This window comes from Lonchura striata, chromosome 14 (genome assembly GCF_046129695.1).
Source record: "Lonchura striata isolate bLonStr1 chromosome 14, bLonStr1.mat, whole genome shotgun sequence".
In the NCBI taxonomy this organism is placed as follows: domain Eukaryota; kingdom Metazoa; phylum Chordata; class Aves; order Passeriformes; family Estrildidae; genus Lonchura; species Lonchura striata.
In genome coordinates this window covers 17,616,716-17,643,736 of record NC_134616.1, presented here as the reverse complement: position 1 = coordinate 17,643,736, position 27,021 = coordinate 17,616,716, and the positions used below count along the sequence as shown (strand labels likewise).

Here is a 27,021-nt window from a genome sequence, read left to right as displayed (position 1 = left end):
CTGCCGGACAGTGGGCTCCGGGTTAGAGCGGCCACCATCGCTGCTGGTGTGGCACCGTGTGGGAAGATCACACAGCGCAGAGACACCAGCCTCCCGAAACGGGCGGGGAAAACACGCGAAGAGAAGTCATGGAATGGGAAATGGAATGGGAAATGGAATGGACACGGAGGGACAGGGTGGGCCAGGGAGGGCCGGGCCCGTGAGGGCAGGGGGCGTTCCCGCCCGCCCCGTCCCTCCCCTCAGCCCGGCCGCCATTTCGGGAGCTGTGCGCGGGCGCGCGGCGCCCCCTGGCGGCCCCGGCCCGGCCCGGCCCGGCCCGGCCCGGCCGCCATGAAGTCCGTGTTCGTCACCGTGGGCACCACCAGCTTCGAGGAGCTGATCGCCACCGCCCGCTCCCCGCCCGCGCTGCAGGTCAGCCGGCCGAGACACCGACACCGACACCGGCCCCGGGCTGGGCCGGGCCTGCCCTCCGGGGCTGGCGCCTGCGCGCCACGAGCTGCCCGCCCTGCCTGCCGCGGCCGGCCCGGGTGCCTGAGGGGCCCGGAGTGGTTCGGGGTACCCGGGGGACGATTGTGGAGTGTTGGTGGAGGAAGGGGAAGGACGGGGACGGGCCAGCGGCAGCCGGGCCGGGGTAGTCGGGAGCTGGGTACACCCCTCACACACCCTCTCTATGCCCGCCTCCTCCCCTTCCTCCACCTCCGTCATCCCCTCAGTCATCCCCCTCTTCCCCATCTCCCCATCATCCCACCGCCGTTGTCCCCGCGCTATCCGCTCCGTTCTCCCGCAGGCGCTGCAGAGCCGCGGGTACCAGAAGCTGGTGCTGCAGGTGGGCCGGGGCTCGCTGCCGCAGCCCAGCCGCAGCTCGGCCCTGGCCGTGGAAGCGTTCCGCTTCAAGGACTCGCTGGATGAGGACCTGCGGAGCGCAGACCTGGTTATCAGCCACGCAGGTACAGCCCGGCTGCTTCCTGGGGCTGCGGGACGGTGGGCATGAAGTCTGTCCGGCCCAAGGGTGGGCTGCTTGGGAGTGCTGAGCTCCGCAGCTAGAGCTGGGCTGTTGGAGAATTTTAACAGCAAGTAGGGGGGTATTTCGCCTCTCACCCTGTTTCAGCAGCAAGTAAGGGGGTATTTCACCTCTCACCATGTTTTAACAGCAAGTAAGGGGGTATTTCATCTCTCACCCTGTTTTAACAGCAAGTGGGGGGGGGGTATTTCATCTCTCAACCTGTTTCAGCAGCAAGTAGGGGGGTATTTCACCTCTCATCATGTTTTCTGTTTCTCTCGTAGGTGCTGGTAGCTGCCTGGAGACTCTAGAGAAAGGAAAGCCACTAATAGTAGTAATAAATGACAAGCTGATGGACAACCATCAGCTTGAGCTGGCCAAACAGCTGCACAGAGATGGCTATGTCCTGTACTGTGACTGCAGGTACGGAGCTGCTGCAGCTGTTCCCACTGGGCAAGAACATTCAGTCCTCGTGACTGCAAAACTGAGAATGTAACAAGGAAGTGTACATCCTTCTCTGTAATCTCCATCTGGATATTAGATTTTGCAGAGTGAATAGACTAACACTAGGTAGTAATTAACCACACTTAGCAAGCCTTTTGACCATGAACTCTTCTAATTATTTTTTTTTCCATTTGAGGTAACATGAGGTAGATTAAAAAAAGAAAAACACTTGGATTCAGGGGATAAATAGATCAGATAGTATCTGGTTAGAAATTTTAAGTACCCTTATTTTTCAAGTACTTATTCAGGCTGCCCTTTTAACGAAACTTTCTGGATCCACCATACCCTCTGACAAGGGAGTTTCACAGATCTATTGCCTGTCACTTCAGGAGAAAAACCCAAACCAACCAACCAAAAAACACACCAAAAAAACCCCACCCCACAAAGAAACAACACATAAAAAAATCCACCATCACCAAAATCCCTAGCTCCTCTTTTTAGACTTCATCCTGACTCCTGTTGGGTTTATTTCTTCTCCTGGTTTTGACTGTGTCTTACTGTTTTCTCTTTGCTTGTGGTTGACTCCAGTCTAAAAATAAAAGATGACTTTTAAAATGAAGGCAGAAAAAACGTAACTCCCATAACTTAGTCTTGTTCCTTTGCCTGCAAGCGGAGTTTTGTATGTTTCAGAAGAGCTTTCTGAACAGACCAGGCCTGGCATTCATTGAAATTGAGCACGTTTCTTAAACTCATTATCTTGGTGCTCCTGTCAGCTTTGGGATTTTTATTTCTTTGTGTTGGGCAGTGCCAAGCATTTGAGCCTTATTTGCAGTCTGATAATAGCAAGTAACAGATTGATGTAGCTGTTCTTTCTGGCTCTGTGATCAGGGCAGAACTCTGCCATGTGTTCAGATAAGATGGATTTCCTCCTGTGGTTTATGGAGCAGAGCCTCAGATCTTGTACAGTCGCCCAGCATTGCAACCACAGAAGATTAAAACATTTAAAAGTTGAGTTTGTCTCTGAAAACTGATGGAAGTGTGTTTTCAGCAATGCTCCCTATGAGCCAGTCCTGCCTGAGGCCTGCTGCCCTGTGCATTCTCTTCCTTTCCATACATACCCTTATTTAATATTTCCATGCTAAAGAATTCCATATGGATACATAGAAAGAAAACTGTATTAAATAATTTCCTATGGGATAGCTCTTTCTTCTTTAATTTTTGCTTTTGGTCTGTTTTTACAGCACTCTTGTGGAGACGCTGGAGTCGATGGACTTGTCAGCTTTGAAACCTTTTCCTCCTGGACAGCCAGAAAAGTTTGCTTCATTTTTGGATAAAGTTTTGGGGTTACAATAAACAGAGTGGAGAAATAAAAAAGTTGGAATAAAATGTCTCATCTCCTACACTTAAGATCTGGCAACTGGGCCAAACACACAAAGAAAATATCATTTACTATTAACTGATACTAAGTGGCTTCCAATTTAGTGCCCAACTCATTCAGTTTTATGCACAAGAGTACAATGTCAATAAGGAGGGAATATGAGCTGTGTAGTTGCGTAGACAGACATATTTATATCATAAAAGCTGCACTGGGATGGTAATTCCAGTGATGAGGACAAGCTAAACTACTTCTTTACAGGCATGGCAAATGCATTGTGGTCTCTTGACCTTTTTTGCCAAGTACAGGTAGAAATAAATTGTCTTTGTTGATGTTCCTGTGATGTTCTGCAGATGCCTTCAGCTCTTGTTTCATGTGTTTACAGAAGCACTGAAAAGAGGGCTAAAACGTGAGAGACTTAGGCCTCAAAAGGGAAAAAGGCATGTGGTGAATCTGGGTGAAAAAAGTCACAAGCTGCAAACATGCTGCCAAACTGCTGCCCTTTGGGTGATTTACCACAAAGTACAACATAGGACAGGGATGGCAGTACAATCCTTTGTTTGCATGGTGTTACCCCGTTATAACCCATCAGTCTGGACTTCTGCACAGCCAGTGTTTCCTACTTAGGTTATATGTAAGGAAGAAATCCTCCCCTGTTTAAGTGGTGACGCCCTGGCACAGGTTCCCAGAGAAGCTGTGGCTGCCCCTGGATCCCTGGGAGTGTCCGAGGCCAGGCTGGCTGGGGCTTGGAGCAGCCTGGGATAGCAGAAGCTGTCCCTGCCCATGGCAGGGGGGTTGAAACGGGATGACCTTTAGGGTCCCTGCAAACCCAAGCCATTCTGGGATTCTTTGATGCTGATCAGAGCTTCCCATTTAGAGTATCAAATTTGACAATTATGTGTTACATCAATTTCTTCATGTAAATATTTTGAAAATCAAAGCGGTCTTAAACTTTAAAATGTTCATGCATATTCTTAGGCTTCTAATGCTCTCAAACTTTAGAACTGCATAACTGGTGCTAATTGCCCTTCCTACAGGACACTGTTCGGTTGAGGGGGAGGAGTTGTGTTGCTTTTGTTTAAAACGAGAAAATTAAACTCCTGAATTGGCCCATCTAAGTACAATTTTCATTAGGAAGTTAAATGTACATAGAAGCTTCAAATCAAGCACAAAAGGGCTACAGGTGGAATGAATCAGGTCGCACAGTTGTGCAAGGCTCAATTTCACCAATCCCCCAGAGTTTGCCCCAAATATTTGATTAGGAGCAAGTAAGACTTTTCCCTCCCTTCATGATTTCTATGGAGTTATTTCAAACCCACTGCTAGCAACTCGCCTCCAGCCCGGAGCGCAGGGGGAATTCTGGATAACCCCTGCGCGGATGTCCGCGAGCGATGAAGCTGAAGGGGCGAGCTTAGCCAAGGCAGGTGCAGGAGGAGCCGCCGCCCGCGGCTCGGGATGCGCACGCCCGCCTGGCGCCGGGCACCCCAAAAACCGGCCTGGAAGAAGCTCGAGTGGCCGCGGCGGGATGCGAGGGGCCGGGCCGGCTCGGGCCGGGCCGGGCCGGGCCGGGCGCTCTCGCAGGTGGGCGCGCTGCCTCATTAGCGGCGCCTCATTAGCGGCGGCCGCGCGCCCGGAGCCTCGCGCCTTGCCCGCGTCTCCGCGCTCGCCTCAGCCGCCCCGGCCGGGAAGATGCACAAAGGCTCCAAGAAGTACTTCGGGCAGAAGTCCTTCAGCGAGGTGGCCATGGACGAGTACCTGGGCAGCCTGGGGCTGTACCGCAAGATGACGGCCAAGGACGCCTCCTGCCTCTTCCGAGCCGTGTCGGAGCAGGTGCGCAGCCGGCCGGGCCGGGGGCAGCCGGCGGCCTCAGGCCCGGGGCGGGCCGGGGGCTCCTGGAGACCCGCCCGGGTGCCCAGAGCGAGGTGGGGATGGGTGGGAATGGCTGTGGGGATGTCTATGGGGATGTGTGGAAATGCCTGTGGGGATGGGTGCGACCGGCTCCGGGCGCTTGGGCTCCCCTCAGCTCCAGGTGTCCTCAGGTGCCCCGGCTCTGCGCTGCCTCCTCTTGTGGCGGCGTTAGTCCGGAGAACTCGTGCCTAACGCGAAATCTAAGATAAACTCTTGACGTTTTCTCCCCTATTACCGTTATTTTTCCAGCTGTTCACATCTCAAATTCATCACGCAGAAGTTAGGAAAGCTTGCGTCTCGTTTATGAGGCAGCACCAATCGAGGTTTGAATCCGTAAGTGCTGGGTGTTCCGTGTAAAACCCCACCAACGTGTGGTTGGGAAATGCTGTGGGAGGGGGTCGCTGGTTTAGCACGGACAGCACGATGGTTTGTCGTGTTTGAAAGACAGGAGCAATGACGGGCTGACTGCTTCCTTATGTTGAGTTGCAGTTGCCTCAGTTTTATTTGACTTCGGTTCTGAAGTTCCTGAAAAGAAGTTACTAAAACCTCAGTAGTGAGTGTAGTGAGTTATTTGTGTAGTATATTCTCTGTGGAGTCACCATTGCAGAATTTAGTAGGTGGGAAATGTGTAGATTTTTGGAGCAATAAATCAATATCAAAAGATGCTGGGAAATGCTGGAATAATTACATAAAGTCACTGAGCTTTGAGGTGTGGTTTTTGGTTGTTTTTGTCTGTGGCAGTTAGAGTGTATGCAGTGTGGGTTCGTAGGGTAGTGATGTGTTTTGGGGTTTTTCTTTGTCTTCCCAGTAATCACATTAAAGTGCTTCATCTAATCAAGGAGGAACTTGAATGTTACTTACACTTATATCCTTAATATTTTTTAGGATCTCTGGGTATTCTCATTTGGATACCTCAGATCATTCTTATGTTCTACATGCTTTTCCCCCTCCAAATCAACAGCTGCTAGCTGTTAAGTAGTGTTTAGGTTTAATTTTAACTTTGCTTTCTAACTGCCTAAGTCTTTATATCTGTTTTCTTCTTTCTTTTGTTAAAAGTATGTGGAAGGCTCGTTTGAGAAATATCTAGAACGACTTGGAGATCCAAAGGTAAGCCTGATCTAAGACTTATTAAGAGATTTAAATTTGAAGAGACTAGAACAGGAAGGTGTTTAGGTAGTTATTTAAAAGGTAATTATTTGAGCTTGTGGAGTTTTTTTTTTTAGATAGACCCAAATCATGGGAAAGCAATTGCATAAGTAATACTAAGGGTTGTACTGATAAATGTGAACAAACTGTACATATATAAACAATACCAGGTTTAGTAGGGAATTTGTATGGGTTCAAAGGAGCAGTCTCTGCAGGCTGGACAGTAAAAGCGTATTCATAACTGTAGTTATTTAAGAAGGAAAAAAGCAAAATACATTGAGTGTACCTTAAATGTCTGTCAGGCTTTACAATCCCCCGCTTCTACTTTACTGGTCAAATTTCTATTTCTTTAGTCTTTAACCAGTAACCTTGGTGAATGCAGCCGTTTCTGAAACAAATATGGGTTTAAAAAAATGTATCTGAAGTGATGTGTTGGAGCAACTCTGGCAGCAATTCAGTCTTACTAATTTTGGTGGTTGTGGCCACCCCATGTAGCAGACTCCTTTTGCCTCGCTCTCCCCCAAATCCTTGCATCTCAGCTTTCAGTGCATTATTGCTTTAACAAAGTGATGGTTTTGAACAGGTATTTTAATGGTACAGAATTTTAACACAACAGAAATGTAGCATATGGTTGTTGCTGTTTAGATGCTTCTGCTATCTCACATAATCTCATAATATTGCGTAGGAAAGTGCTGGCCAGCTGGAAATAAGTGCTTTATCAATGATGTACAAGTAAGTATCTCTTTCTTAAGGTTTGCTTCGTTTTACACTTGGTGTGGGGATTCTGGCCCGAGAACTTTCTGTGTGTTTGCCACTGAGAGGTAAAGTGTGAAACGGGATGAGAAATGCTTCCCTAAAACCTTTCTTAACTGATGTGTAAATGGTGCCATCACAGACCCTGTTCTAATGGGGATTAAGGGCAGGGTCATTTTCCAGAGATGCTTATTTGTTATTTTTTTTACTAAACTTGAATGTCAAGTGTTTGCTTCAAGAGTCTGAAGACTGGAGAATGGGGGAAAACAAGGAGCTGTGTGTAGTGGAAACACTGTGTGGTAGTTACAAGCATGACTAAAACTCATGTAGGTGTTCTTGAAAGCTCCAGGAGTGAGAAGTACCTGCCCTACCTCGTGTGTAAACACTGCTGTTTATTTCAGAGGTAACACAGAACTGTGCAGGTGCTGCTGTCTTGCTGAATTAAGCTAATTAAATGTTGCCACCTGTAAAAAGCAGTCTGGCTCTCTAGTGGTAGGAAATGAAGCCTCCTTTTGCAGGCTCGCTCTGTCCCAGTACTAAAGGATCACCTGAACTTTTTCAGGAATTACTAGCTCCCTGCACTGAGGTTCTAGTCCATTTGCAGGATGCCTAAATCACTTGGACTGAATAGTCTCAGTGTCTGAGAACCCTTCTGTAAGTATAAGTACTTGACTTAATCTGTGAGTTAACATCATGGTCACAGATAATTTTTGTTTTCCCCTCAAGATAGGTTTGCTCATTTGGCTATTGCTTGATGGTAGCATTCATTTATTGGGGAGATTAATGCTTGATTTTTCTGTAAACCAACAGCTCTAAGCTGCTCCCTGTAAATTTCTTCACAACGTGGTTCTAGTGAAAGTGTTCTCTTGCAAGTCTTGTTTTCCCTCTGCTTACCTAGGCGAGACTTCATTGTGTACCGGTACCCCGGGAAGCCACCCACACGTGCTACAGACAATGGCTTTGAAGACAAGGTTAGTCGAAGTGAGGGCAATTTCCTTCTGTTCCCCTGCCAGTCTGTTTCCTTACTTTTCCTGAAGCTGGATGTGTTGTGCAATTTTTTACCTGAAAAGGGGAAGTTAATGGGAAGAGATGACTGTAACAAGGCTGGTTTTTGTGACCTACAAACTGGTCTCAGTTCAAAATGGGAGTTACTGGAACAGCTTAGCTACATCAGAACTACTGCTGGGGGCAAAAGGAAGGAGCATAAAGGACAAATACTGTGTATTAACTTGCATCTGACCTCTCTGGTGCTTTCTGGAGCTGTGTAGATGTGGGTGCACAATTATGTGGCTGCTTCAGGCATGATGCTGGTGAAGCTGCTGTGGTGTGGATTTCAGTGTGGGCAGTTAGATTTGCCAGTCTGCTCTGAACCCATGCTGCTGCAGCTGTTACTGATCTGTTGATGAGCATTGCTGTCTTCATTACATCTGCTTCTTTCTTCATCTACACTGTTTCCTGTGTAGCCTAATTTAATTCCAAAATTAGCTGAGTTTAAAAATCAAACAGCGTGGTCTAAATGCTCAAGGCTTTCCCACCAGAACTCTCATTAAGTGTTGGCAGCTGTCTGGCATTACACTGTGAGTTTGGGCAGCAGTTCCTTCTGGTGTTGCTCCTCCTCACCACAAGAGGAGAGCTTGTGTTGGCAGAATCCACAGAGCACCCAGAATTAAGAATCCTGGCATCTGGGCTCCTTCTGGGAGCTGGTTTTTTGGGAAGCATTGTTGCTGACAGCTGCTTCAACACTTCTGCCCGTTGTAGTTGGCTGTGGTTGTATTCCCAGAAGTTTGGTGGCATGTATTTACATGATATGTCAATGCATGTGTTGCAGAAAGCATCTCTTCTGCTTCTTAAAAGCAAGGTTTTAAGGGCTAGAGAAGTAAATGCTCTTCTAGTCTTGCAGGCAAAGAAGGATGAAATGTGCCTTTGACACTGGGGATAGTGTGTCTCGGGGTGCTGCATTCAATGGGTCACATTTATTTTGCCTTCTGAGTAAATGGTGGTCTTGGAAACAAACTCTTTATTTCATGTTCAATGCAGCAGGATGTACAGATGGTTTTTTTCTTTGTATGATATAAAGTTACTTAGAGACTTTACCTAAATTTCAGTTTTGAGCTGATGCTACAGCTTTTTCATGTTTATCTTGAGACTATTTACTGTTTTCTTGGTGAATTGATGTCAAGCATAGAATGAAAGGATATCAGAATTTACTGACTTCATCATAATTGATGGGATTACATCATTCCAGCCTTAAAACTTTTTTTTTTTTAATTTCCCCAGATTTTACTGTGTTGTTCCGGTAACGGCCATTATGACTCTGTGTATACAAAACAATTTCAGGAAAATGCTGCCATTTGCCAGGGTAAACTTGAAATAATTTTTCTGTGGAAAAGAATTGTATGTTTTCATGTTTAGAGGCAGGGTTTGTTTCATTTTTCAGGGGTGGGGAGAAGAGAGATGGAAGCTCACTTCTGGCATATTTTTATGCATAGACTCATTTTTTAACCTGTTAAGTGGGTTTTGGTCCAATTTACTTCTAGAGGTCCCTTATTCCCAACTGAGTTACTTTATGATCCTGTCCTTAACTGCATTTGATGTTACTACTGCCTTGTAACAATAGATAATATCTGAAGATTTGCTTGCCTTGAAAACTGCAGTTCTTACAGATCTCATATTACTGAGCTTTGTGTTGGTTTGTTCAGCTGTATTATATGAGATCCTCTACAAAGATGTGTTTGGCATGGATGAGGAAGAATTAAGGTCTGCAGTTGAGGTGTTTCGAAGTGGATCCAAGAAGAACAGAAATAGTGCTCCTGTAGGAAGCGAGGATGCAAACTTTGGTTGTCTCCATGAAAAAGTGCCCAGAAATCCATCAGAAAAGAGGTAGTATGCTGGGCAGGGGATCTGGTAAGAGGGAAGCAAAAAAAAAAAAAAACCTTGCAGAGGACAACTTTTCCAAGTTTCTATGAATTTTTATGTAATGTTAACTATTATTTTCCTGTTATGACAAGCACAAAGCTCAAGTGTATCGTTGAAGAGCGTGCTTTCCTTGGAGCTGGGAAGTGCCACATAATAGACTGTCCTCTGCTGCAGGCTGTGTTATAGTTGTGTGTTACCCTGTAAAATGACACCTTATTTGTAAGTAAAGTTGCTCCTTATTTATTAGAGCTTTCTTACTATTCTTTTAATGAGGGACTTGAGAGCTGCCTATGAATGCTTGCAGACAGCATTGGTTTGATGGTACCTGGCACAGAGTGTCTTTTTGTCCTTGACAGTGCAAGAATTTAGTCAGTGAGATCACCTGCATCCTTTCCTAATGCAAGCAGTAGCCCTCATTAGGGATGGGTATTGGAACAAGCAAAGGTCAAGTTCTTAAAGCTTGGAAAAGGCTGGTCCTGCACTGCATTGCACCTTGCTGGTGTTTATGGCAAAATGTGCCACTTGATGGCACCATGGTGCTTTTACAGGTTGTCTGAAAGTTGGTGATATTAATCCTGGCTAGAGATTGTGTGTTGTAGCTTTTGTAATTTTATTTTCAATTTTTTAGACTGGGCGACTGGGAAGGCAACGATACTGACAATCCACAGGAAACCAAGTTCAAACAAGGCATTGAAGAGCAAAAGGTTTGGCAGTTCAGGGAAAGTTTCTTATGGTTTGCTTTTGGGGGTTTTTTTCTGTTGTATGATGTAACCCTTGTTAGGGCTAAATCCTCTTTACCACTTTCTAAAAATGTATTTTTGGTTAGTGTGGGTGGCTTATTTCTTCTACCTGTCTTTTGGTTCTGCCCTTGAGTTTCTCTTAAGCTGGAAATGGCTCTTTTACTTTCTGAAATTCTCTAGTCCTTCTCTAGCTGATTTTTATTTCCCCCGAAAGATAGAGCTTAGCAGATGTTTCCCAATTTGTTTTTTTTTCCAGAATGTGGCTTAAATTAGTTCTCTTTTGTCTTGACCATAGTATAAATTGCTTCAGAGTACTTCTAGAAACTGTGCAGAGTTTTCAGATACGATAACTGAAATTTTTACTTAGTTTTGAAGCTGTGGTATCATTGGTCTGGTTGGCTTCCTTTGATTCATTTTGAGTACAGAGCAATGCCAAGTGTTGCTCTTGAGCCTGTTCTGCTTTCCAGAGTCTATCTGCTTAGCACCTGAGTGCCTGGATCTGTTTTCATACTCTTGAGTTTCAGTGTTTAGGGAAATATAGTGGAAGTGAAAATTTTGGAAAATAGCATCTGTGCTTTTTTAAATGGTGCACAGATGCTGGCAGAATAGAGACTGTGCTGAACAAGTTAAATGTGCTTGTTAATGCTCCATTCCCATTTTGTTTTTAGCCTCCAGAAAATCCTCCAAAGATGCCTGTTCCTTATAAAGTGCTAAAGGCACTGGACTCTACCATCTATCGAAATGTGGAGTTTGATGTTTGGCTGGACAGTAGAAAAGGTATCTTTTGGAAAGGGAAAAGCCAAAAAACTCTTCCTGTAGTATGGTTATCATTAAATTTATGAATCTTGAGTCCTGTCAACTGTTTCTTCACAGCTGCAATGTGAAGGACCCAGGTGAACCCAGCAAATAACTGTAGGTAGAATATGTTCTTGGTTTCCTGTCTGGCTTCAAAGTACAAAATACCCAGCTTCTGATACTCTATAATGGTACAAGGTTGCTAAAAATCTGATCTCTGCAACTCATTGACTATACGCAGGAAATAGGAGGATTCAAAGCAGAGCACAGAACTCTGTTGCCATTCTGTTGTATTGGAAAGCATTCAAATGTGAGTTTTTTGTTGCAGCATGTGTGCAAAGACTTCTTTTTAGAGCACGATTTTGGCCTCAGGATTGTATAAAAATGAAGTTCTCAAATTTAGCATTTGAGATCTGTCAGATGAGTTTTTCTCCTGCCTCCCAGCCCTCCTGGGCTTGAACATTCTGCAGGAATTTCATGGTTCTCATGGCTTGGGAAAGGTTGGCTGCTTTTTGGCATTCACTGCAGCTGATCTGTAAAGCAAGAATTTACCAAGAAAGATAAGTTTTTAAGTGATACTTGATGTCTGACCCAAAGTGCTTTGCATGCTGAAGAACTCCAGCATTTCACCACGGCATAATCAGTAATGAGGATCATTAAAATTCTTGGAACAGAGTGTGGTAACCAATTATCTGTGTAGAATACTGACGTGCAGAGAAGCCAGGCAAGGAACAGACGTAAAAAAAGCTGAAATCTAACAGCAAGAATACTTTAGGCAATGTTAGCTTTTCCTGGATGACATTTCATGTTTGCCAAGTGCCATTGGGACTCTGGTAAGATAAGAGATGTCCAACATTCTTAATTTTAGGGTTTGTATTAGATGCAGGATTAGCTCTGGGCCATCACAGAAGCTGCAGTGTTGTAGCAGTTGTGCTTGCTGCATTATCTGGCTGTTGCTGGTCTCATGTGACTTAGCCTGGTTATGGTCTGTTGTAAGAGCACCTTGAATTACTCCACTGCTACTATGGGGAGTATTCAGGTATGCACAGGATGTATTTAACTCAATTGGCCTATAAATTGTAGTTGGCTGCTATCATGAAGTACTTGCAGGATATGTGAAGAAAGAACAGGAGCTGAAAGGCTTTTTTCCCCCCTGTTTATTCATTTATTCATTTCTTTTTAGAGCTTCAAAAAACTGACTACATGGTGTTTGCTGGGAGACAGTACTATTTAGGAGATAAGTGTCAGGTTAGTACTCAAAGGAGACTCAGTCACGATAAACTGTTAAAACTACTTTAAATGGACTCTGATAAACAATGAAGTTATTTGACTTCATAGTATTTTTCTAAGGCTTTTCTCATTCTCTTCCCTGTAGATGTTCTTTTAAATGTAATTTCTTTCTGAAATCTACCTTTAAACTTGGTAGTCTGACAGAAGAGCAGTTTTGGGGATTCCATGTAAGCCAGTCATCCACATTCCCTGACTGTGGAAGTTCCAGGCAGAGCTCAAAATGCACAGGGGGTGCTTTTGTTGTAGTTGTCTTTGGATTTTTCACTTGTGCTAAGTAACAATTCTGGATAGTCTTATCTTTCTCAACGGTGAAGTAGCAAAATATTTTTATAAAATGAAAAGGGAGGAGCTAAAAATGGAGGAGTAGAATAATCTGGACAGGCGATGCTGAAAGTAAGATAAATTTTCTTTGTAGTGATGGTGTATCTTTTTTTATCAATCTTGAGGGTAGTGCTATTGATTCTCTCAGTGACTTGTTTTTCACTGAGCAGAGCTTTCCTTTTCCTACTTTATCTTCTGTTCTCCTCAAGTTCTTAAGCAGCAGTCTTCCTTGGCTCTTATCTGCTGGGCACAGGGGACAAAAATAAGTTAGGGAGCTGGTATCTTGCCTCTCAGTTGCACACAAGACTGATTTTATTTCTTCTTATCCTTTCTGAAGTTAGTACAGCGCTCTTTATTTTGGTTGCCGTTTTGAAGAAGTATTTGAGACTCCTGGGCAGGCTCAGTAACACAGGACTGGCTGGGAGCAGCCTTTGCTATTAGTGGTTTGTAGACAATATTCTGATGCAGTTGAAGTTTTTTCAGAGCTTCCCTTGTTCTCTCTCCAGGTGCGTCTGGAATCAGGAGAGAAGTATTACAATGCTCACATCCAGGAAGTTGGACAGGATAGCAACACATTGACTGTATTTGTTGAGGAGCTGGCAGAAAAGTAAGCAGTCTGGTGGTGACTTCATGTTTAAACTCTTTCTGGTTGAGGGTTTTAGTTTTATTCTTGGATTTCTAATGACCAAAATCGTTGTTGTAATGCTTTCTGTGAAATCTTGCTGCTCTTCCTTCACTGGAATATAAAAGTGATCTTTAGAGTTTGGGCTTAATTCACAGAGAGCAAATTGCCTTCTGCTGTTGGGTTTCTCTGGAGTTTTTGTGTTGTACCCAAGCAACAAAATAATTGGCACTTCTGGTAAATCTAATCCCTTTCTCCCCCTTGCTGTTCAATCATTCCTCCTCCTCCAAATCTGGGATTGACAACATCCTGCAAAAATTCAGTGTTGTCCCCTGCTTTTAGATGTAGTTCTGGAGGCACACAAATACAGGCAGGGGAGAGAGACTTGACCTGCAAAGTAAATAGTATTTAAACTAAAGCCTAGCTTGTATTTTCTTATTAAACAAGTAGCAGTTATGTGTGCTTGGTGCCAGAGAAACAGATTTTTTTATTTTCACAAGCTATTTCCTACGTCTTGGTGTTGCTTCAGCTTATGTTGTTGTGCAGAGTGTATCCCTGGGGCACTGCTAACATGAGTGTCCTTCCTGCAGGCACACAGTTCCTTTGGCAAACTTAAAGCCAGTGTCGCAAGTGGCTCCTGTCCTTGCTTGGAGTATGGCTCACAACAGAAGAGGAGGAGCTTATCAGAAATTAACAGGTGGACACTTCTCAGGAATAGGTTTGTACAAGGCTTCCAGAAGCTTTTCTTCCCTGGGGAAGTAGGGGAGTTGCTCACGAGAGTTGTAACTGTAGCAGGTTTTGGATATTGGAATGGACTCAATTCACCCTGTGATGTAAAACTTGGTCACTGCAGGGGTTTGATGGAAAGCTATCTTCCAGGCAGGGATGAATTTGACTTTGAAAGAGAGCAAATCTATTGAATTACAGAGGAATTTTGGTATTGCTCAAAATTGCTGGGAACAGCTTTACCACTTGAGAACCATCTAAAAGACATGTCAGTGAACCAGAGAGCTTGTCTGACCTGGCATTAGCAGAGATGCATGGATGGACCAGACACTCGCTTAAATGTGTGTTCAGTTTAATTTAGAGGAGTTGTGAGGGCTTTTGCTATTGTGAATAAATGCATAGAGAGGTTTTAACACTGAATGCTGGTTGGATCAGCTGAAGCTGGGAAGGTACGCCCTATGTCAGATGCTTGTATCACGTAGAATTCCTACTTGATTCTTTTAAAGAAGGGTCTGTACTTTCCATATTTACAATGCACTTTTTCTGAATAGGCCACTGGCTTTCTTCTCTGTGGGCTTGGATATTAGTTATTCTCTTTATCATTTGAGACCATAGCTCAGGTTTAAGGTGTAAATCTCTTTTCTGTCCTCAATGGAAACTGCAGAAATGGATATAAAAACACGGAAGAGGATGCTCAAGAAAGTCCGTGGGAAGGAAGTGTTCATGGCTGTGACTTACAGCAGGGGACAGCCGGTGCTGCCACCCCGGCTGCAGCATGGTGCTCCCTCGGGGCGCTTCCCTCCCATCCACTGCTCCCAGGGAGGGGCAGGCATGGCACCCTACAAACCCTACCACCAGCAGAACCCTCCCAGGCAGCACCGGGACTCCGGGATGCCGAGGTAGGAAGCTTTGAAAACCTGAGCTGACCACTTGTTTCCTGTAAACATTTGCTGTAGACTGGTTAGGAGAGAGTTTCACCTCTTAGGCAAAACTACAGCTGAGAGGCCCTTCTGGTAGTTGCACTTTCCCCCCTTTAAACTCAGGGGATCTGCCTGATTTATAGAGAGGCAAAACATGCTTGTCCCTCAGATAGCATTCTACCCCAGCCCAGGGAAGAGAGGCTGTCAGAGTTACCACAACTTGACCTGGTGAGTGACAGCAAACCTTTTCCACCAAAAATTGCTCCAGCAGGCACTGGGTGGTAGGATGCTGGGCATGACTTGCCTGTTTGCAGCAGAGTGTGAAAGAGCACGTTTCTTGGTGGCTCTGCAGAAAGAACCGAGTTAAAACTGAGCAGCAGTGCAGGTGGTGGTGGTGCTCACCTCCTCTTTGCTCACCTCCTCCCTTGCTCCCCAGCTCGTACAGCCGCAGCCGCCGCCCGCTGCCCTGTGTGAACAAGGAGTGCCAGTACGGCTTCGTGGCAGGGGCTGCAGAGGAGCCCCAGGGCCCAGAAGAAACTGTAACCCTCTGTGAAATTGAAGCAGATGACACTGCTTTTCCTGCTCTGCCTGTGAGTTATGAACCAAGGGTAAGCTGAAGCCTCTCAGAGAGAGAGGAAGAGGGGGAAACTAAATGCACAGTGATTCTTAACCAAAAGAACCTGCTGTATGTTTAGGTATTCTTGGAGTAAGGTTTAGCAGTGAATGCATTTTTGACAAAGGAACACTGAAATTTGTCCAGTTCCTGTAAAACCTGCTGGAAGCCTCAGTTTTCCTAGATATTCCCTTCTTTGTATCCTCAGTAGCAACACTTGTTTTCTTTTAAGCATATTTTCATAAACATAATCATGTTTCTCCTTTCTATTGCAGTTTGAAAACAAAAGTTTTTTCCTCCTGTGCTCTGTCTGCCTAGCTCTAAATATTGGGGGGAAAAAGCTTTTCACTTGTTTGCCACGCTATAATTTATCATTTAGGTAGCAAGATTCAGAAACTGGATAGTGATAGCCTGGGTTTGTTTTTTTTTTTTTTTTTTTTCCTATGAATTTGTAGTTGTGATGTTTTGGATTAACGTGTTCTTGACACAGTTTGTTCTGCTACAGAAACAGGAAAAAATTGCAAACCTAGACTTAAAGCAGTCTTTTTGTAGAGTTGTAAAGTGGCAAAGTGTATTCCTAAACTTAAAAATGCCTTTTTTTTTTTTTTTTTATCTGTAGTCTAAACCTAGTCCAAAGCTGAGAGTGATAAAAAAAATCAATTTATACACAGGTATCTGAACAGGAAAACAGATTAAACAAACCCCAAAAGCAACCAGGTATATTTGAATTTTTTGCTGTGCTGAAGCAGTGAACTGAACTATTGTTAGACTCATATTTAAATGAGGGAGCAAGAATATGCTTAGGGCTGTTTCAGCACCAGTTGTTTTTTCTTTGCTCTGATGTACTAGATCTTTGCTCTGATTTTTCCTCCAAGAATGCCAAGGATTAAGGACACGTTATCCTGCAATTTCTTTTTTCCAACATGAAATCAATACAGCTCGGTGGCTTTTTCTCCCCCTTTGCTAGACTTGCCTGTAGCTCCTAATGAATAGGTTTTCATGTTCATTCAGTGACTTTGTTATTGTCAATGCCAAAGCTTTTTCTCTGTCTCTTCCTTGTTTAGTAAAGGAATGTGACATTTCCTGGGGAAAGATGCATCTCACAGAGGACTCTGCCATGCTGCTAGAGGCCTGGTGGGAGAATCTTCTGACTTACCACCTCTGCTTCAACCTTGGAAATCTTTCAAGCTTCTCTGAGCACTTTATCGATCTCATGGTCACCATTGTCTTCTGAGGAGAGTTTTTGAGTGTCACCTTAGCCATCACAAGAGTGAATCAACTTTTTACTTGAGCATCTCAATCCTATATTCCTCCTTCAGAGAACTAATCTTTTAAATTGGGGTGCAGCCAAAGATTGTTTTCAGTGCAGCAGCAAAGGGCATGTAAAAAACTGAAGGAGTGCTGTGGGCAACCTGGGGGTATGCTGCTCTCTGAAACAGCCAGGGCTGCATGTGTGGGTCAGCCTAATGCAGACACTGCTGTCTGTGCCAGCAGTGTTGTCTGGTTCCACTGGTTGTGACTGAAGATGATCTTTCTCCATGAGTGATCAGTGTTTGGATGAACTGATCTGCTGCTGGTGTGGGGGGAATGCTCTAGAATGAGCATTGATGCATGCTGGGGGTAGCAGCCTTGTTGGGATCTGCTCCCTCCTTTGCAGCTTTGACGGAGCTTGGGATTAAAGCTGGCTGAGTTCTGGGAGGGAGCAGCTTGACTGTGTGACATAGGACAGTGGTGAAGCATCTGAATTGCCTTAAGTGTGCAAGGCAGAACAGCAGGAAAAGGAAGGGAATGTTTGTTGCATTGGAATGGGCACACATGATGCTTCTAGTAAGCTTTGGTTGCAGCAAGCTGGGTCTGCCAGCCTGTTTCTGTGTTTCTGTCTCTAGAGTGTAGAAAGATTTTAAATTAGTTTTAAATGTCTGTCTCTGACTTTGCTTTTCAGAGCAACCATAGCCCTGCTCCCATTGTCCATGGTCCAGGAGCATTTTGGGTAGCAAGAAGTCCAAACCCTGTTCCATCTAACAAGCAGACCCTGAGTGCCGAAGAGGAAGAAGCAAGTGAAAATGGTGAGTTCCTAAAGGATTAATAGGCAAAAAAAAATGTTTAAGAGATTGTCAATGTGCTTTTCATTGTCAAAAGTAGGTTCCTTAGATGTCCTAAAAACCACAAAGTGAGATAATACTGAAAGCAGGTCATTAATGGATGCACTGAAATGTAATTGAAGTAACTCCAGCTTTAAGCTTTTTTGCCTTCCCCTTTTTTTTCCCCCTGAATCAAAACTTCTGTTCTCTTTCCCTTTTAGGGAAATTTCATGAGGAATATATTTATGTGCCTTCAGGTAGGTAAAAGTTTAAGTCTTTACTGATACAATATTTGGTGAATGTAATACACTCAATTATGAGCTTTTTGTTTCTGAAGGATTAGATTTAATGCAGCTCTTTTCAATTAATTTTGCCTATTCCTCCAGATCCCAGCTGTGAAACTGCAACAGTGTTTAGTTCAGCAGAACCTACAGCAAACTTGGTAAGTTTTACTCACAGACTGTTCAGATTTGAGATCTTTGAGGTGTGTGGCATTCATGGAAACTGTCCTTAGGTGCATGGTTGGCTAGAGACTTAATAAAAGAAATGAAATCAGCATTGCTTTATATATTCAGTATCCTTTTCCTGCCTGAATGGTGAGGTTTTAATCTGAGTCTGCAAGTACAGTCTGAATTGTGCTGGATACATTAATGAGTTTCCACCTTTCCCTCTGCAAAGGGAGTGTGTGTATTTGAGTGCTGTTCACTTTTCCTTCTCTGCTTCAGACAACACTTGCTTTTATAAGGCCACTCTTCAGGTTATATTCCAGTTAATCTTAGCCCTCCTTGTTGGGACTGGAGAGATCTCATCTGTGGTAGAACTTAGATTGGAATTTTTATTTTTTTGAATTTGAAACTAAATACTTAGTCACCTGCTGCTCCACAGTGGGTGTGAAAGCAATCCCGAGCATGCCACAATAAAACTGTGTTTAATTGAGCTACTGCTACTGGGTGTGCAGTAAATAAATTGAAAAATAAAAATAGGGGCATGGTGTATATGCCTTGTGGCTTTTTTGCCACTGAAATGGACCATGCTTTGCTTTGGAATCCCTTCAGGAGGAAGGGCCAGTCCCGGTGTCACATCAAGATGAAGTGACTTCCTACAGCTATCCCCAGAAGGTAGTGTCTGGTACTCTGAACTGTATCTCACGTTTCATTGTGGTGGCCCTGTAGAGAGATAACCACTCTGACAGTTTCTGGGGACCCCTCACAGCCTCTGGCAGCAGAGAATGCAATTCCCTGCAAATACAAGCAAAACAGAAGATGCCTTGCAGGTGTCTGCAACTCTAAACTGGAATTTTCAAGCCAATTTTTAGAGTTTGGATAGTTAGTGCCTTTACAGCTAGGATTTACAAGATGGATTTGTGTGAAGTGAGAATTTTTGAAGTATGTGGTATTTTTCATAGTCTTTGTCAAAGCCAATTGCAGAGGCAGACTCTTGACTCTCTTCCAGGTGTTGGTGAACTCTGCAACAGTTTCCACCTCCACAGATGTTTACACTGCTCCAGCTACAGGTCTCTCTTCAAATTCTGCTGCCTCCACTCCAGCCAGTGTCATAACAGCGCCTCCCCCACAAACAGCAGTGCAGCCTGTCATAGTATCTCCCTTTTCTGTGGGGAGGCCAGGTAGAGTGCACAGACTGCAGCTGTGGACTTGGGTTTCCAAGTTTGCAGTTACATTTTCCCCTCCCTTTCTCTCCCTCATCCAAAACAAGTGTTTATAGGCTTTTAAAAAAACTGTCACTTGCTTTGGTTTAAAGTTACATAGTTGTAACTTGGCTGCTGGCTTCTTGTTTTGAAGGGGCTGTTGCCCCTGAATTTTTGTGGGAATTGGAGGTCTCTGCTTCGGGCTCCCCCCTTGCCACCTTTAACTATTAATGCCAAGTGTTTGCTAGAAAATTCTTTTCAGAAGACAGAACTTGAGTGTGGCTCCCTTCACCTCCCCTTTCCTATAGCTAATTTTCCTCTTGACTTGAGGAAAAGCCTCTAGAACACTATCACTTCCAGGAAAGTCACTGGCTGGGGTGTTCCAGTTTATTTTTGTGACCCTTGGTTTCCTCTGTAAGGAGATCGGATCTGTGGGCAGTTACAGGGTGCACTCTCCACCTTAGATGCTCTACCCGCTTTGCTCTTGGAAAATGGCAGTTAGGAAAAAATCTGTTTTCCTTCTTGCAAAGAGCATTTCTCTTGTCTTCTATAACTTTTTATTTAGCATCTAAAAAATCTCCACCTTCCATTCTGCTCAGTTTTGTCTCACTTTTATCTTTTTTTTTCTGCTCTGCATGAGAGTTTAGTCAGCACGGTTCTCAAAGCTGTCTGCTCACTGGTGCCAACCTGCTGCTGTGTTAGAGCTGTGGGCCACCTAAAAGGATAATTAACAGTTGAATGCCCAGAATACTTTTGTCCTGATGTGTTTCAAATCTTCCCTTGTTTTTGTGGGCTTACTGTCACACTTTTGAGAACTTTAACTTATTAATCTGATCCCTTTTGTTTTCTTACATAACTGTCCTAGAAGTCTGGCCTGCCTTTTAATATGAAGAAGTTATTGAAAAATACTTTTTTTCCCTTTAACTGGGATATACTGCTTGCAGATAAAAGTGCAGTTAAGGCTTGAGAGATTGAAACCTTCCCATCTAGTTTTAAAATTTCTTCTGTACTAGTGATTTCTTCTTTCAAAGTGACTGCTGGATAGAATTTTGTTAGAGCCTTAATAATGCCTTATTAATACCTTACACATTTGATGTACCATGGCAAAGTTGACTTTTTGGGTGACAATTGTTTCCTTTCAATTGTAGCAGTTTCTTCAGTGCCATTCCCAATCTATCCAGCTCCTCTTCCCCCTGTGAGTGAGGTGGGAGAAGCCAGTGCTGTTCTTCCAGCTTACTCTTGTGATCCCAGCGGCAGTGATTTACCTCGAGGTAATGATTGTGTTTTGTATTTTTACTCCTGCTGCTCTCCAGCACACTTCTGACTTGTGCTCTCCTTGGGAGCTTAACAGAGCACCAAGTGAGAATACACAGTGAAAAGTAATGGCTCTCTGCCACTTGCAGGGAATGAGAAATAATATTATAGATACTTATGCTAAAACATTTTCATTCCCAGCTTTGAACAGAAATTTTGTGTCTGACTCAAATATACGATTATTGCAGCTCTAGACAGGACCTTAAATAAATGAAAGCCTAGGGAGAGGGTGCTTGGCCTGTATCATGCTTGTGTGTGGCAGAGTAATCACTTTTCTGATAACTGATTAAAATAAGAGTTGTGTATTTATAAGTTATGCTGTTGCACAGTTCACTGGTATATTTTGGTAGTTTTCCTTTATGGTTCCAAGCTGTAATTATGTGGTATTGCAAACCAGGGCTGAAGTGTAGGGTCAGCTTGTTCCTTGGTGTGTAGCTTTGTCACACACTGCCATCAGCTGGGACAGTGTCCAAGGTCCACATTGAGCAGTGAGTGCACAGACCAGGCCTGCTGCTTTCACACTGCTGTGCTCTGCAGTTACTCTGCTGGCTCACCTGGTCCCTCAAATCCAAGATTTGTTAATCTTGGCTGTTCTGGTTCCCTTCCCTGCTGTAGTGCATCACTGATCCCATGCACAGAGTTGCTGCTTTCCAGCTTTAGTTGAATACCCTTAACTGTGGCTTTCCCCACTTGGAAGAATGGACTGTGAAGTGTGCTGACAAGAATCTGGAGTAGATGTGGATTAATAACCTCTCCAGACCTTGCCTTGAGCTCTACAGCTGAGTCAATCCACATCAAATTGGTCCTGTCCTTCTTGGCACAGGCTGTAGGAATTTTAAAGGCTGCCAGTTAACAATAGTGCATGTAGCATTTATGTTACACTGCTGGAGTATAATCTATATGGCCTTTAAATTAAGAAAACCAGCAGGTTTGGAATTTGGCAGGGTGAAGAATGTGGGTGTGCTTGATCTGGAGTTCTGTGTGCTTTGCTAAAGACAGTAGATGGGGAGCAGAACTTGTCAGCAGACTGAAGTCCTGGACCTGGGAGGAAATCCAGCTGTGGGCTCTAGCATTACTTGTATCTACGTTTATTCCAGTTTTCATAGCATCTTGTATCTTGTTTTAATGGCATTTAGGACTTGTTAAGTGTATTTATTAAGCTCAGGTGTCCTGCCCTTGCCTGATGCCTTGTATTTGAAGGAGCTGTTGATAAAAGCCTGATTGAAATTGCTGTGTTCCAGAAAGACCGTGTTGAGCACTGGCCAGAGCTTCCCAACAGCACAGTAAAAACTCTACCACAAGATGAGATTTTTACCAGGCACCAATGTGGTCTTTATATTTTCAGATCAGAATGAATAACTTTTTTTGGCTTAGCTGTTGCTTTATAAGCAACAAGTTTTATTGAAGATGGACTTGATTTCCTAACATCTAAAAGAGCACTCTAAACAAAAACTGGTCTCCTACTGTACTGGCTTCTTTTCCATCGTTCCACAGGTGTCAGTGTTTCCAGTGTTGGTTTGTTGCTTCAGTTCTTTGTACTGTTCCTGCTGCTATGGAAGCAGCTGTTTCATTCAGCTCTTATGCTTGCTTTGCATAGATTTGCATAAACAATTGAAGAACAAAATTGGGTTTTTAAAAAGACACCCAACCTTTTCCAGATGTAGATTGAATTTCAGCTAGTCACTAAAAAGTTTGTACTTGAGTAAGCCTTTGAGTTATTTTTACTTTCACTGACTGTGGTCAGTGTTACAGCCAGACCACCAATACTCCCAGAACTAAGTAAGGATGGATCTGTGTGCATTTCCTAAAACAGCTGCATAGATTGTTGCCCTGGTAGATGGGCTGAGCAGTAAAAGAATTGAGAATTGGCAGCAGTGACAGAGGAATAAATCCATGTGCATTTTAAAATTGGTGTGGTTTGCTGATGCTTTTGACTTCCTGCAGCAAAATGCAACACAAAAGTGCCACAGAGGGCAGGGCTGGGGAAGTGTGGGAGATGGGTGGGCAGGGAAGCACTCTGGAGCCTGGTCTAGGGCAGGGTGGGTGCTTGTGAAGATGGAACACGGTAGCTCTGCAGGTGTTACTGAGTTGAATCCCTAGACAATTCCTTTTGAGTTGTCTCCCTGCTTTCCCTTGGCTTTAGTACAGCTGGGAGCTCAAAGTTTGTGCTGTGGAATAGGTCACTTGCTCTTCCTTCAAAGCAAATCTGTATTGAAATCTAAGAAATCAGCTTTTCTCATGCTCAGTTCCAGAACTGCATCATGGGATTAAACACCGTCTTTTTTTTTTTTTTCCCCCGCCCCCCTTTGAGTGGTTCATCTTTAAAGGTTTAAAGCTGTTTCACAGCTTTTGGCCAGTTGGAAATGTGTTTCTGAGTTCAAAACCCTGTTGCTTTTGGAGAGAGGTTTCAAAGTCCCTTCACACACCTGGGACTGTTTCTCAGCATATCACTTATTTGGCTGGGGACAAATCATTCAGTACAGGGAAGACAGATGTAAAAGACTCCACAAGAAAGCAGGGAACTGAGTACCCTTGTGATATAGGAATATATTCCTTATTCCTGACTCCACTGAGCTTAATATAACAGCTTGGGGACCCAAAAATGTGGTGAGAAGCTCTGTGTTAAGTCCTAGCTGCTTAGATATTTTTTTTTATCATTTTGTAAAAAAACTGAGTTATCACTTGAGTAATCGGATGAATAAACCAAAATTAAAGCTAAGGTAGTAATTTAATTAAATAATTCATTGGCCAGATGAATGCTCTGCCATTGCACAAACATCTAACTGGATTTAATTTAAAAGATAAAAGTAGTTTAACAACTATTTATATTCAAGATACATTCTTTACCCTTGAAATTTTAAAGACAAGGTAGTGCTGAAATACTGTTATTCATTAAGTAAGAATAACTTCAAATAAAATATTCTTAATGTAAGTTGCTTTTTCTTCTTGGTGTTTATTCCTCTGCTCTTTAATGTCCTATCCTTTAATTTCAGATACAAAGGTCTTGCGGTATTATTTTAATATGGGATTGCAAGTAAGTGCTTTTAAAATGAGTATAGTAAATTGCCTGTAAAAACTGCTGGTTTTCCTGACAAATGTACTGATGTATTCAAGCCTTTCAAGTGTCCTAAGTGTGTATTCTGTGTACTGGACTATTAATATGGATAGAGTTTCTTGGTGGAGAATAAAGTCTAGCTCAGGAAGTGAAGATCTACCTCAAAATGTGAAGTACACCATATTAAATGTTTTACTGTGGGTTGTAGTGGTGGTATTTTAGTTTTACTTTCAGGTTTCTTTGGTTTGGGGGGTTTTTTCTTTGTATTTTGATGGTGGATAAATATCCTTTCCATGAAGATAAGAACTTGAGCCATTCTTAAGAGAATTTGTGTACTTGGGTAAGACATCAAAGACCACTTAGAGATGTTTGGATGGAGTCTCCTAGGACTTGTGCAGCTGAGCTCAGACTGCTTAGTACCATTTCTCTGTGTTCTGGAAATCTGCTCTGCTGAAGCATTCTCTGTAGCAGTTAAGTACAGTGTCAGTGCTGCTGCTCAGGGAGGTAGAAAGAGCAATGTGAGCTGCTTCAACTGAAGAAATGGGGAAAATCTCTGAGTATGACAAAGATAAGTCGGAATCTTCTTTCTTTGTAAAGACTTTGACACAACAGCAGTGTGGCTGCTGCTGCAGATATCTTTCCTTGTAGGCTGTGTTGGTTTGATGGGTTTTTTTGTTTGCTTTTAATGTCTTAAAGGGCTAGAGAGGAAAAAAAATTCACTTTTTCCTAACTTTAGATCTGAAGGTAGCAGTGGTTTGGAGGAGGGCTGGAGAGGGTGTGGCTGTGACCATGTTTTTCCTTTCCTGCAAGTATTGCCATCAGAGCTGCTGGCCTTCCATGATGTACGTGCAGCCAGTGCTGCCTCCATCTCCAGTGGAAGTTTACCCAGCATATGCTGAGCCAGCTCCTGTCCTGGATCAGTCAGTGCCTCAGCTCTTCCCTGATGCTGGGCAAGCTGAGGTCCACCAGGTTCCCTTGGAGGCATCAGCGAATGGTTTGTATTTGAGCAATGCTGTGCTCGTGCTCACGAAAGCATGCATCAAAAGGCCATCAGTGTGGCTGAAGTGTGAATGTGCTTTTTGTTCTGTTTTTTTTAAGGTAACTTCCAAAACACAGAGCCTCCACCCCTGTCCTATGGGCCGGTGTATTACCCAGTGGTGTCAGACCCCTTCAGCCAGCAGCCTCTGCCTGGCTTTGACTCTGTGGTTCCTGCCTACCGCTACATTGGGACCTGGCATCCAGTAAATCCTCCCCATGGAAACTCCCCACCTGTGGCTAAGGCTGGGAGCTCAGGAGCACCGCCCCAGGTGGGCTACATAGCCTCCCCTAACCCTGCACCTCCTGATGCACCTCAGGGAATGTAAATCTGGGAGCTGGAGGCTCCTTCTTGGCTTCTCATTTCTTGTTTGCCAGCTCTTGTTAGTACTGTTCTGTGTTATCCTCTCTCGGAGAGTTGAGTCAGTTGCTCAAACTGTTCAAATTTCATGTTTCTCTTTAGGTTTATGCTACTGATAGATGACAAGATGTTGCTTTAGTTGATTAGGAAAGCATAGGAGAGAAGTACTGTAGTGCAGGGAGCAGCTTGGATGTGAGTAGAGGAAGTTTGTGAAAAAGCATGCTGTGACTAAAGGCACGTTGTGTATCTCTGGGGGCTTGCACTGAACACTTAAACACCTGGTTCTTGCTGAAGCACTGAACCACTGCCATCACAACTCAGGTAAACACTGGGCACAGGGTCATTAGAGGGGGATAATGTTTAAAATAAGTTGAGTTTCTCAGATTTTGCAAAACGAAGCTGCTTTGCCTCTAGTGGTCACATATTTGTAATAGTTGTATTTCTTCTGTCTGACTTTATGGTGTGTAAGTTTCATGGCTGTGGAAAGTGTAAGAATAATGTTTTGATCTGTTGTATATTGTATATTTGTATGATTTGTCTTGTGAAAGCTGTTGCACATATGGTGGTGGCTGTGGTGGTAAAGTTGCACTGACAACACAAAATAAAAGCATTGAACACCTGAAAATGAGTGGTCATTAATCACTGGCAGGTACTGTTCCTGACAAGTAGCTGTCCCACAGTCTGGACTGAAGAAGTGCACTTGTGTGGGACAAGGCTGTTCTAGCCTGTGAGAAAGCAGCAAAAGCTGTTTTTGAAAAGCTGCATGGAAATGGAAGCAGAATAATTCCTGGTAACTGCATCTTTTCCTCTTTAAACTCAGGCACAACATGCTTTGCCCTCAAATAGCATTCTGCACAATTTAAATCAACTCTATTGGCCCATTTTACTGTTTGGTGATTTTTTAATAAATATTTTTCCTTTCTCTATAACTAGGTGGTGGTGAAAAGGGGATTAAGTGCAGAACTGGGAGAGGGAAAAATTGTATTTCCTTTGGTATCCCTGTTTAATAACCCTGGAATCAAAACCATAGTAGGAAAAAGTGACTTTTTATATTTTTGTCTTAAATTCATGCAGCACTTGTTGGAGTTGATAATGGAGCTCTGTAGGGGGAGGGCTGCAAGCTCAGATTTTAGTTTGCCTACTGCAATTTCTAATTGCTGTACATTTAATTTGGCAATTTAATAATGGCTTTTCAAGATGGAGCAGCCAGGTAAAAAGTCAAAAGTGAGATGAAAATGACCCCTGAATAGCTAATTTGACTTTTGAGGTGCTGTGCTGTTTTTAAAACAAACAAAACATTTACACAAAATTGTTTATGAAATAATGGGTGGCCTTTGCGTTTCTGCCTCTGGAGGAGCACTTGACTTGCATGGATGTTTTTTAGAGAAAATACCATGAGGTTTTTTTTTTTTTCTTTTTCTCTGAAATAACATTCACTAGCCTAACCTCTTAAAGGAACTAGTAAAGCCTGTGATTTATTTTAAGGAATTTAAAGTGGCACTTACCTAAGTAGAGTCTCCATGCTGGAGTCATGGAGTGGGTTTCAATCTATCATATCCCAAGCAGTTTCTGTCAAGCTCTGAAGGGAAGAATATCTTCCCCTTCCAGGCTTTAGCTGTGAATTCTGCCTCCTTTCTTCCTCCCTCACTGAGACAGCCTTGCTGTTTTCTACACTCACAATTATCACAGCACAGTGGTGGTGCTTTGTCTTCTGGCATTAGTCTGTCCCTGGAAGCCAACTTTTTTTTTTTTTATTCTCCACTTGGCAAAGCTGATAATTCTGCCAGAATTCTCCTGGCTTTTTTGGTTTTGCTTACCCATCTAGGACCTGGATTATTCAGCATTAGCCATGGCTATTTTGGCCTTACTGGCCATTTTGATATACATGAAAATTACTTTAATTGATATAATAACAGGTCATATGTGGCCAGTTAACTTATTTATGGATTTGATATACAGAG

At 43.5% G+C, this 27,021-nt stretch overlaps 2 protein-coding genes across 2 annotated transcripts; both read left to right on the top strand.

The window, feature by feature from the left end:
* Positions 1-306: 306 nt before the first annotated feature.
* Positions 307-2,830, top strand: LOC116183114 (UDP-N-acetylglucosamine transferase subunit ALG13-like). The gene is made up of 4 exons (XM_021525312.3): positions 307-411; positions 788-947; positions 1,285-1,423; positions 2,686-2,830. The coding sequence occupies exons 1-4, from the start codon at positions 331-333 to the stop codon at positions 2,795-2,797; spliced, it is 492 nt and encodes a 163-aa protein (XP_021380987.1). The 5' UTR covers positions 307-330; the 3' UTR covers positions 2,798-2,830.
* A 1,678-nt stretch (positions 2,831-4,508) lies between these two features.
* LOC110467901 (ALG13 UDP-N-acetylglucosaminyltransferase subunit) lies at positions 4,509-25,178 on the top strand. Its single transcript, XM_077786588.1, has 22 exons — positions 4,509-4,649; positions 4,977-5,060; positions 5,784-5,834; positions 6,559-6,605; positions 7,525-7,597; positions 8,904-8,985; positions 9,326-9,506; positions 10,171-10,246; positions 10,951-11,059; positions 12,261-12,325; positions 13,195-13,295; positions 13,901-14,028; positions 14,701-14,935; positions 15,393-15,564; positions 17,512-17,635; positions 17,872-17,907; positions 18,037-18,092; positions 19,103-19,274; positions 20,444-20,566; positions 23,603-23,643; positions 24,475-24,658; positions 24,763-25,178. The coding sequence occupies exons 1-22, from the start codon at positions 4,509-4,511 to the stop codon at positions 25,026-25,028; spliced, it is 2,547 nt and encodes an 848-aa protein (XP_077642714.1). The 3' UTR covers positions 25,029-25,178.
* The last annotated feature ends 1,843 nt before the right edge of the window (positions 25,179-27,021 follow it).